Below are 12,438 nucleotides of genomic sequence, written 5' to 3'. Positions count from 1 at the left end.
TGGGGCTGCTTTAAAAAAAAAAAAAAAAAAACATTTTTGGAAAATATCGGTGATGGTTGGCAGTTGTCTCTTAGACCATGTCCACTCCCCCTGAAATGTACCCAATTCTCAAAGGGGGCCCCTAACCTTTAGCAAATAAGTTATCACCCCAGCTTGGAATCTTTGAGTTAGCAATGGCTTGTGACTGGATTTCCCTTTGCAATCCATTAATACATAGGATACCGAATCGCGAATTGGGAGGAACGCCCACAACATGGCCGTTCCAAATAGCGATTTGTAAGCTATTTCTAAACACATTTTAGGAGTCAATGAAACTTTACAAACTACTAAAATGGGTTTAGTACATAGGGTAAACCATTTTTAGCCATTGCAAATCCTCAAATTTTGCCAATTTCAGGGTTTGACTGTGAAAAATGTTCTTACATCTGTCTTCGAGTAAGGTATTCTCACAATTAACTACTCATGTAAATTTTAAGATGAACTGTATTTATAGACCAAATTCAAACCAAATTACAAACTGTATTTATTAGAAGTTATTTCATTCAATCACTAAACTTGCATAAAGTCCCAACATGGAGATGTTTGTAAGAAAGGAAATATACATTAGAGATTATAAAGTTGGGCCCAACAGAGTCTTGGACCAGAGTATTTCACTTTTCATGTCAAAGTTTATCAAAATTATAAGAATGATTAACACCCAAAATAATTGGTGTGGCTATCGGTTTGTTAGCGACAGTGAAGTGCTTTGAACACTTTAGTTTGAGTAGTGATGTATTTGCCCGTTTAGTTGATAATGAACTATACTACATCTTTAAAAAATAGGTTTTGGTAGGTAAACTGAAAGCACTCACTTAGTGAAAGTTTAATTTATCATCCTGGGTAACATTTTAATTGCATCCAAATGATATTATGGTGTTTTGAAGGATTCAAGTCGACTTGGATACTAATACATTTCTTCGAGAGTTGGACGCTATGCCCTGTGATTTACTACACAGTGCCAGAGCGTAAGTGGGCCTCCTGTATGGTTCACTAGCACCATATGGGTAGTGCTACAGAGTTAGTGATCCAGAAAGAAATGAAGGACAGTATGCACAAGCATAATCAGCTTCTCATGCATTTGGTTGGTAAGAGATATTTAGGGTCCCAGTCGAATGCCAACTATCCCAGAAAAAAGGTTTACATTTGTTACTGGTTTGGTGCAACTGTCTCAACTGTAGACTGTAGTGTTTAAGATTGAGAACTTTCTTCTTGAGGTGCCTGGAATGAGGTGTTTAGTACTGTAGACAAGACTCATTTATTTTACGTTTATGTCCACTATAGCTATACCTTGTGCATTTTTTCAGTTGTCAGCCATCTAAATGTTTCTCTCTCACACACATATATTTATATGTTCGATGGCATGTGTAGCTGCAGATACACATGCTTATACATATAACCTACTGACCGCGAGTAGGTAGTTATAGTTAGGACCTAGTTTCCACAGGAAATAGGTTTTTTGTTTTGCCAAAAGCTTTGGCACCGTTTGACTAATCTTTACAAAATTTTCAAAACTAGTATGCCACTCAGTTCAGCTGGTGACTTGAAAGTTTTGTGGTGATTCGTCAAGCATGGGGGGCAAGAAAAGGGGGGGCCCAAAATGCATTTTCCCTAAGCAATTTCCCATAGATAGGACTACTGCCTGAACCGTTGGGTGGAATTACACCAAATGTGGTAGAAAGCTAGCTCTTGGTCCAGAAAGCTTGCTTTTTAAAGTAAAAAAAATATAGATCTCTAAGTATGTGGATCTGTTGCAAATCTGAAAAATCTCAAGCTGAGATCTGATTGACTGTCAACACTTCAACCAGGAAGTGTTGTCAGCTGTTTTGGGAAACCGCCTCAGCCGAGTCCCAAAAAAAGAGTTAGAAATAAAGAAAAGGGTCAGGGTAGCAATATCCTGATCCCAGGGCTTGGTGCTGGGGTCTCCCAGGCACCATGCTTGGGCCAAGAAGCATTGCGGCAAAACTCAGAGGATCTGGGAATCCCCTCAAAAATTAGGGAAAAAAAACAAGTGCGGTCGCCCACGTTTGTTTGTATTTCAACCAGTGGGTAAGACAGGTACAGCGGGCAGATTGGGAACATATTATGTATTATGGGGAGGGGAGTGCATGTTGCCCCCTCTCCCCATTGTCGATATGGACCCCATGAACCTCCACCTCCCTGGGGCCAGGCAAATGTCCAATTAAGGGTAGGGGGCCACGCAGCCCACCTCCGTAGACCTCTGAAGGCCCTGAAGACGTCACCTTCTTCTTGGCCTTCAAATTATAGGGGGGCCGCGTGGACTCCTCCTCAATAATACCTTGCTCCAGAAACCATCTCCCTGAAGCTACACTAATTTTAAAAGGAAGATGGGGCCACACGCCCCCCCCTCCCGGGCCAGTCTCAGCCCTGAGGACCACCACCTCCCCGGGGCTGGCCCTATGTAAACAAAGGAGGAGGGCCACATAGCCTCTCTCTTGGCACCACCAATGGCACTGGGGTCCGCCACACCCCAGGGCTGGCTCTCTCTTGGGACATAGTAGCTTGCTGCTGCTTGGCAGGAGCTATGACAGTTCCTGCCAAGCGAGAGCAAACAGTAAGTATGCTCCCAGTGGGCAGGAGCAGGAAAACCGCTCTTGCTTGCTGAGAGCGGACTTTTCTTCTGTTGAGGCTCACCCTGCGGTCTATAAAAGTACATGGCAGCACATATTTCAGTAGGAAAATGTTTGAGTAACAGTCACATTGCCAAAATTACACCAGATATGGTCACTGGAGGCATGACCTCAAGGTCCTTTATGCAGTGGTAGTGTAGAATGTGCACTTTACATTTACCCAACAAGGTAGCACTTATTAGCCAGTAAAATTTACTCCAGTTGGGTAGACATTTTGTACAAAATTGTGGATTCTTCTTGGATAAATAAGAAAGAAATTAAACTTCAACAGGAAGCACTTACAAATATAAACTTAGCAGGTGCCCATTTGAAGCTCTGCATCTGTAAAGGACAAATCCTCTCAACTTATTGGACGTATCCAAGGGGGTTTTCTCTGCAGTTCCACTTTGAAAAACGCTCTGAAATACCTAATGGAGATGAATGAATCCTTGATCACTCCAGTGTCTATAAAAGTGCACACTGGGTGCCCTGGCTGGGGCCGAGACACTGTGGCCAAAAAAACTGCTTTTACAAGCTTTTACAAGTGCATGAAGCCTTTTTCATCAATAGAATACCAACATTGTATAAGAAGCAAAGGTTAACAACTAAAAACTGTCCTTAAAATAATCAAAGCATGCAAAGCAAAACGCACTATTAAAGCGGCAACTTTGTTTCAAGCACAGAATGTGGAAAATATCATGATTGACAGCTTTGAGCCCACAAAAGCAGAAATGGATATGTCTATAAAACAACTGTTCTTTCAATTGGAAGGAATGTATAAAAAAGAAACAAATAAAAGTTGAGAGATAATAGCATTGGAAAGTACATGGAGGTCTATAGAGCCCCAAGGGGACTAAGAATCTTCACAGTGCCCACTCACCCAGGCACCAAAACCGATATATTAGAGAAATTACGCCAAAACAACAAGCAGTGTTCTATGAAAATGATGAAAATACTCATAAAGCATGCAAAAATAGATCGGGATGAGATCATTGAGGAAATGTAAGGAAAAATGTCTACAAATTCCAGTAAGGAAGAGGTCACAAAACTAAGGAAAGAAATGGAAGCGCATTTGGAAAAATACGAAGAGGAAATACAGGAGAGACAAAAGAGGAAGTTCCTACGTGATGAAATGGATTATAAAACATGCAAAATACTTACATTTGCCAAGAGATTTGATGCATTAAAACGTAATTAACCATAAAATACAACCTTATGCATAGCCAATAAAAACACTAGTAAGTCAGAGGTTGAATGGAACAAGAGAGAAGGACCAATCATCACCAATCATCTTCCAAAAACTACTTTTTCTGAGGAAATGAGACTGATGTTCATAGATCAAACATTATTAAGGAGAAGGGGATGAGCAAGCGATTGAGGCAAGGGGGGGGGGGGGGGGTGGAGATCCAAAAGGGGCAAAAACATTAGAAAACCAAGAAGGGCCACAAGAAAAATGGCAGTACCCTCTCTGCAACTTAAACTAAAAGAAGGCATACATATGGATACCAACATAGTTGTCATCCTGTCTAACCATAAATTGACGGAAGATGAACAATCAGTACTTAATAAAGGCCTCTCTTTTTGCCCAGAAAGACACTATGACTATACAGAAACCAGGATTGATATCTACAAATACATGCGTAAACTCAAACTAGACAAAATACATGCATCAAAGCCTCCCAAACCCATATCTGAGGCACAAACTCAAAAATCCAGATGTGATCTCATCATTAAATACATTTCAGACATAAAGAATATGTTTGATCTCATGTACAATGTTGAGGAAGAAGACATGACAAAGATGGAAAATATGAAGGAACTATGTATAGACACAGACAAACATCAATACAATAAACTTTAAAAAAAAAATCAAAATATTGCTTATAACTGCCTCCTGGCTCAGCTTGTTCAATACATAAATATCCTGTTAACAGACACTAGTCCCTGCGTTGGTAACCCAGGACATTAGTAGCACTAAATCAGAATACCGCTTTACAATCCATATGCATAATGGAGAACATGAGAGGCACTTGGCCTCCAAACAGGTTACCTAGTACACAATATCCAGCCAGTAAACATAATTTACTCCCTTGATATCAGTGGCAAAATGGGATGCATATATGACGATGTGAGTACACTGTGACAAGCTATGTTGTACTGTAAATTTATAATGAAGCTGTGCTATATATGAATGAGGTACTATACCATAGAATTGGTACAAGAACTATTAAGTTGGTTTCAAATTACAGTCATAATTGTTAGTCAAAAAGGGTGAATTAGTTTGTAAACTGTTTTTAAAACTGGACCACATCTCCCAGATTCCTCCTAATGGGCAGTGATGGGCGTGGTATAAATGGCCTCAGAAGAAAGACTCACCTACCATGACAAAGACCCTGAGTGATCGAAACTAGTTGGTGGTGCTTTTGTAAAGCTGCAATAAATGTTTGAAAGCCTGTTCACCAAGCGTGGCTTCTCTTTGGTTAAAATTAATGTTGAAGGGCAAGCCGTCCAACCCCAATGCCGGCGCTAGCTGTTGAGCGTGCAGAATGACTGAGGCAAGTTTGTTCGAAATATAAACATTGAAATAGGTAAACATTAAAATGGTGGAGAACACAACGACATTAAAGGCACACTTAAAAGAGAAAAACAGTGCAAAATAATGATAAAATAAAATGTAAAATAGTTTATTGGAATACTTTGAACTTAGGTATAATATATTAGCTTCAATTGACATTTTATTACTTCATCAGCAAGAACATTTTCTGACAGCTAAATAAGAACTGTAGGCAAGTGTTTCCTTAAAACTCTAACATTTATTAGTGGAACATATAGTGAACTTGTTGCATACTCTTTGATATACACGCAACTACACCTGACTGTATTATTGTTTTATGTTTAACAGCAAAAGAAGATAGTAATAAAATAAATAACACAATTTGTTTCATGTGCAGGTCAACATTATCCCAGTCATATCTAAAGCAGACACAATTTCTAAAGCTGAGCTGAACAAATTTAAGGTGAAACTCATGAGCGAGCTAGTGAGCAACGGAGTTCAAATATATCAGTTTCCAACAGACGACGAGACAATTTCTAAGCTGAACTCAAGCATGAACGTAAGTAAAGGATGTGTCCTACTTCTACATTTCAGCCATAGCTTATGAATTGCGTCTCCATATTTACTGCATGATTGACTGCATTTTCATACCAGTTACTGTCATAGTCAAAAGCACTCCAGTGTAAAACAACCATATTCAGTCTAATCACTAAGTGGACATTAACCAGTCCAGTGCCCACCTTCCCTAAAATGGTTTAATCAGCACCAGACTATGGCAAAAGGAGTGTCAGTTGGGATATTTCAGAAGGGAGTTGGGAGACATTTTTTTTCAGATTCCTAGTTCTCTGTTTTCAGACTGTGAAAATGGAGACCACCATGACATGCCTTTTCACCATACTTTCAATAGAAACAGTTTTTTTTTTTTTTTTTTTGCTGGAGATTTCAATGTACGTCTTTGTGGCTTGCGCCTATGCAAATTTCCCATACTTGCTTAAGCTGTTAACCACATCATTTACCACTAATAAACCTGGGATTTAGCCTGACAATAATTGAGCAATGGTCCTAGAAGTACATTCACGACATCAACCAAAAGTGCTATGGAATATTTTTTTCAGAACCTATTATAAATGTAAACTGTTTGTAAAGTAGTTTTCATCTGCTTTCAATATCCTTTTTTTCATTTTGTTTATCATTTGTGTTGTAGTGATCATTTTTTCTATTTATCTGAAACTTTTGCTTCCCTTCTCTTGCTTCTCTTCAACGTTTTTCACATTAAACAATTTAGAAATAAGATATTGATATACATATATATATATATATATATATATATATATATATATATATATACATACATACATGAGGGCAAGACTTTTCAGTAGAGGTGTACTTAAATGGTGAAAAAAACATTTAAAAAAAGAGCTAAAATGGTCACATTTCATTTGTTTTCATTTTTAACAAACACATAGTTGAACCTATTATTCAAAACAATAGCAAAAAGCACTAGAAATATCGTTCACAAACCTTTTTTAAAAAAAAAAAAGGTAAAGGAAGGAAATTAAGGGCAATGTTAGCATATAGCAGAGGTATCCAACCTTTTCTTCTGGTGAGAGCTGCTTCCCGTTACGGAAAGGCTTTCGGAGCTACTGCCTAATTAATGGGTATTTGGTAAGGGTACATAAAGCCCAAGTAACTTAAACACTGCCACTAGAGTATCCCAATCCTCCTCCAGTGAGCATATAGCATTAATGCCATAAGAGGTCTACCGCCATGCCCACTAAAATTATGTGATTTTCATCCACAGCTATTTTACATAATGAGGTTTTGCTGTCCTTGTCAAATAATCAATCATCTTCTTGGGAATACAAAACACCTTAATGAATATACAGAGGGGGTAAATAGTATAAAGAAATATATCTCTCAAATGAAAACGTCAATTAATCATTGAGGACAATTAATGTCTTATACGTTACTCCTATTTATTTTAGTGTTTTGCATCTCCCTGTTTGACTCTAATCAAAGGGTGGGTTACAACATAAAACAATACTCAATGCATGACTGTATTACTACACAATATACAGACAAACACATAACAAATTAACAACGTTATAAAATCATACAAAAAAGAGTAAAAATAATTTGTGTAATTTTTGTGGCTCTTAGCACTGGAGTCTTTTTCAAAATAAGCTGCTAAACCTTCCTCAGGCAAACAGTCTTATATTCAAGAGTTAATGGTGTTTGGTATCATTTCCTTTGGGGGCATTTCCTCCCAATTCTTATGCATGATGCCATCTCATTCCACTTACCTGTTGTTCAAGTTTTCAGAAACATTCCTCCAGAAAATAGTCGACGCGTTTCGGCCCTTTTGCCTCTGGCCTCCTCAGGACATCAAACACAGTGCCTGTATATAAATTTACATAAAGTTCAATTACTCTCAATCATCGTCATATGTACACCACCACCAGTGCTCCAAAAGAAAGCACTGTTCACCCTTCTCTGCACCACGTGTGTGACCATAAGGCAAGCAAAATCAGCGTATATATATATATATATATATATATATATATATATATATTATTTATACCTTACTGACCAATCCACACAACCTGTATTATCCCATCTAGTATGGCAAGCCCACAACTCACAATTATTATATATAGTGCTTTAGATAGAAAAGAAGAAAGAGTAGATTCTTCTTATTATTATAAAGTCAATGAACCCAAAAGACCCAAAAACCGACAAACCAGTGCTCCAATCTTTTTTAAAATGCGCGTGTGTGTGTAAGCACAGCGTTTTTGAAACTGAAGTAGTCGCCGCTGTAGGCGATGAAGTAAACAGCGACGGCAGTCTCAAGTGTATAATGAACAATAACTAAATGTATTACAATACATTTCAGAGATATATTTCTTTATACTATTTATCCCCTCTGTATATTCATTAAGATTTATCCTCTCTGTATATTCATTAAGGTGTTTTGTGTTCTGGCCCAGATACAGTGGGGTTACTGGGCCCCCCTTTTTTGGTGTAGATCTTCTAGGGAATATGCAGATTTTAACATAAACAATGTTTTTTATGGCAAACAGATCAAAAGTGAATAAAATGTTGCTACGTTTGTTCTCTTGCAGTTGAAAGGTACTTCGCAAATGTTAACTGGCCATCTTTCAGTTGCTTATATCTGCATGTTGAGCTAGTACTAATGAGGGGGAGTCGTTGCCGAGAAACTATCAAAATGTGTAAAAAATAATCAATAATGATGTAATACCATCATAAACTGTGCAACATTATGCTCCATAGTTTGCCATTTCTTGCTACATAATTCAGTCAACCCTGTTGAACAGTTTGGACCTCCCCTGTCGCATAATTCCAGTGGCCCTGCCTAGAGCAATGTTAACTTGTGGGGTCTCCGTTTTGTCCATTGTTTATGAATCACACAGAGCTGAGAGTTTAATTTAGACTTGTGCTGTCATCGTCATTTAATACGTAAGTTGACACTGTTCTCGTTTTGAAAGTTGGGGCACAAAGGACGATTAGCAATACTACATTTTGTGTGACCTTTGCAGAATTTATAGATATCTAAAAGTATCTATATTTCTGCAGTGATCGACACACTGTGGAGCAGTTACAAAATAATGACACACAAATTAACTGATGACGGGATTGCTTTAAGAAGCTAGGCACTGTTGAAGTAAAGAATGGAAGAAAAGAAGAGGCAGAGATACAGCAGTGAATGAAAGAGAAAGGAAGAAGAGGAAGTAGAGAGAAAGTAAAGAAATGTGAGAAAAAAGAAGGAAACAGAGGAAGCAATGGACAATGAGTGAAAGAAAGTAAGGTGAGGAAGAACAAATTAGAGGAAGAAGGAAAGAAAGGGAGGTCAAGAATGTCAGTGAAAGAGAGAAACAGCTGGAAAAAGAGAAACACAGTCATAAAGGGGGTGAATGAGAGAAAAGCAGGTAGGGGGAAAGAAAGGTGAGATGAGAGCATGATGGAAGAAAGAAGAGAGAATGAAAGAAAAAAGGATAGAAAAGAAGACGAGAAACAAAAAGGAGAGAATGAAGGAAAAGAGGCAGGAGATAAGGCTGGATAATAGAAAGAGCAAGAAAAAAGAAGAGGAAAAGAAAGGGAGAAATTATTAATAAAAACAAAGCAAAGGAGATCTAAGAAATAAAGGGCAAAGGAAAAAAAGGCATACAAGAAATAAACAGAGGAAGATGTGAAAGGAGAAGAAGAAAGAAAGGTGCGAAAAGATAACACTGAACAAGGAAAGAGCAAGTCAGAAAGAAAACGGAGTGGAGGACGAGAAAAGGAGAGCATGTATAGTCCAAGTTGAGAAGGAAAGAGGTAGCAAAAAATAGAGCAAAAAAGAAAAAGCTAAGTGAAAGACAAAACGGGAAAGGAGTGGAAAGAGAGAAAGAAGGAATGAAAGAGTGGACGAAAAAAGAAAGCAACAAAGAAAGGTGAGAAAAGTGAGAGAAATAGAAGAAAGGAGAAAATCAAAAATGTGAAAGAAAGGCAACAAGAAATTAAAAACAAAAAGGAAAAAAAAGGAAAGATAAGTATGTAAGAGAAATTGAAAGAAGTTGAGGATAAAAAATAAAGTAGGGGGAATAAGAGAACGTTGGGAGAAACCAGAAAAAAAAGGGATAGCAAACAGGAGTAAAAAAATGAGAGAACTACCAAAAGAAGAAGATGGCCAGAGGGAAAGAGAAAATGAAACAAAATAGCAAAGAAGAAAACCAAGAGGTGGCTAAAGAAAGACAATGAAAGAAAAGAGAAAGCAAAGTAACAAAGCAAACATTTTTCAGAAGGGTATGGAATAGTGTCCCTGCATTTTCAGCTTCCCAGGCCACACAGAAAGTGGTGCACTCTTTTGCCTTAGCATTTGGGCAGCTGCATATTGTCAAATCAGTTGACTGGTAATTATTATGTATGAGCTATTAAGAAGTAGCCCGAGCCCTACTAGCAGATCGCAGTACTTCTGTTGAGGAAGCCTGGCAAATAGTCTCCTTAGGCATGAAAGTGAAAGCTGATACTGTGTCCTTAAGGGCCTCACGCCTTCATCTGTATCCAGTCACGCCTCACAGGTCACAGGTTAGGTCTGTTATTTCCAGCTCCTGCCAACAACATACTGGAGCACTTAACTTGGTGTTTTTGTTTTTGTTTACTACTACAACCCTTTTAAAATCACTTAGTGTCTTCCCTCAGTGCCCATAAGGGCAAGAAGTGTTTTTCACTATTTTCTTTAAAGGAATTTTAGATTTTCCCTGTCCGGATGCCTTCATTGTTCAGTAGAATAAATATATATATCCCTGTTGTCTAGAATGATTTTTACGCCCGATCCCTGTGAGGACAGAATCTCGTATTAACTGTTACCTTTGCCTGCAGAATCACTGAAATTCAGGCTGTGTGTTCAAAATGACTCTTACACTGTTTTCCTTAAAAACGGAGTGCTTATGAGAACCCGTCTGATTTTAACACCTAACGCCATGTCCGTATTTGTTTCTTTACAAATAAAAATTGTGAATCCTTCAAGTTCAACAGAAAGATCTCTTCACTCAATGAACATGAATGGAGTACTGAAATTCTATCTTGACAAGAGAAAAGGATTAAGGCAATCTGACCATTTATTTATAAATTGTGATCCTCTAAGAACTCACTTGCTTACAACGAAGCAGTACGTTTTGAGATGGACTGTTTGTTGCAGTAAACTTTGCTACCAAAAGGCAAATAATCCCCTTCCTGGTAGACCTTATGCTCATTTGACCAGGGGAGAGTGTGATACTGCAGCTCTTTTTAGCAGTGTACCTGTTTCATATTTAAAGCTTCTACCTGAAGACATGTACACACATTTACCAGATACTATTGTCTGAATTTGTACTCCAGGTTGGTCTGGACTCTGTCTAATATATTTGGGTGGGGTTGAATGCTGAATTTCATTCTTGTCTGACTCTTCTATATGAAAGGGCTTGCTACTCTATTTAGTGCTTATGAATATTGATGAAGATTGCCTGGAAGAGAAAGAAAAGTTACTTATCTGGAATCTTGGATCTCTTCCAGGTGAATTCTCATTAAAATCATAAGCAACTCACTCGCCTGCTAGTCTACTTTACTTTCCTTTAAAAAAAAAAAAAAGGTTTGTGAATGATGTTTATAGCCACTTTTCGCTAAAGAAGTGGCTAATTGGTTAATGGGTGCTTTTTAATAATTAAAAGTAATTAAATTTGATACTTCAAAGAGCAGATCCCTAACTGTAGAATACTCCCCAAAACCTTTTCTTTAGTAGTGTTCCTCCGGGCTGTTAGGTGGCACTGTATATCTCCACGTTGATTCCATACCACCGCAGAAGTGACAGAGTGGAGCTGCCTATAAGCGCCACACTTGCTCATTGACATCAGTATCTTTCTTTCTGTGCCTTCCAACGTGGATCAGGAGCTCTGCTTCCAACTTTTTTGGTTTTCCTTAGACTTCTAAAACAATTTCACCATTGTGCTAGTGACCATATCATCACTCACAACAACAGGTGGGTTTTGAGTAATGCTGCAACTGTAAAAATCAGATCTGTCACAGACCTGCCAGAGATGTGTCTTTTGTGTTCTGGGCTTGGCTACAAATCCAAGTCATATGAAAAGTGCACCCTCATGCACCTGAAGGTGGTCCTGGACTGGGAGGTGAAGCTGTATATTTACAAACACAAGAAGAAAGTGCGGCTTTTGCTTAAGTCCAAATTCCAGGCATGGTTCAGGGCCCGTTCTGCCAATGTTCAACTTGCTGCTTGAAGTTCTCTGCTAAGTCAAAGTTTAAGCCCAAACTTTAAAAAAGGGAAGCAGTCCTCAACTCCATCCTACTACTCTGATTCCAGAGAAGAGGTGTGATGGCGTCACAGTGTCATTCCCACACAATTAATATCTTCGTCCATGAAACCGATTTCTCAGCCCAGTTACTGAGGTGTCATTGACCTGGCAGAAGACAGAAGCTTTTCAGGGGGTCATGCTCCAAATTTTACCTGTGGCATGCTTTTGGACTCCAGGACCCATTTAAACCTCCAGTCTGGTTTCTGTCCGCAGGTTGATCCGGGTACCATCTGAACCCTAAGTAACTGTTACCAAGATGATACCAATACTGGCACAGACTTCTACTCCAGCCTTAAGATCCATGCCACTCACCTCCGAATTGATTTTGCTACTGGTGCCACAGGGGATGGGAGAGGATATATTACCAATACCA

The 12,438-nt window shown here is 38.6% G+C and overlaps 1 protein-coding gene across 1 annotated transcript in view; it reads left to right on the top strand.

The window, feature by feature from the left end:
* Positions 1 to 12,438, top strand: part of SEPTIN10 (septin 10) — a 437,643-nt gene that overhangs the window by 178,446 nt on the left and 246,759 nt on the right. The window contains exon 6 of the mRNA XM_069204503.1: positions 5,618 to 5,779. Within this exon, the coding sequence (XP_069060604.1) occupies positions 5,618 to 5,779 (162 nt within the window). The remainder of the gene's footprint in view (positions 1 to 5,617; positions 5,780 to 12,438) is intronic.

The sequence above is a fragment of the Pleurodeles waltl genome, chromosome 8 (genome assembly GCF_031143425.1).
Source record: "Pleurodeles waltl isolate 20211129_DDA chromosome 8, aPleWal1.hap1.20221129, whole genome shotgun sequence".
Classification (NCBI taxonomy): Eukaryota; Metazoa; Chordata; class Amphibia; order Caudata; family Salamandridae; genus Pleurodeles; species Pleurodeles waltl.
The sequence above is the reverse complement of the archived record's forward strand: the minus strand, read 5'-3'. Positions and strand labels throughout refer to the sequence as shown.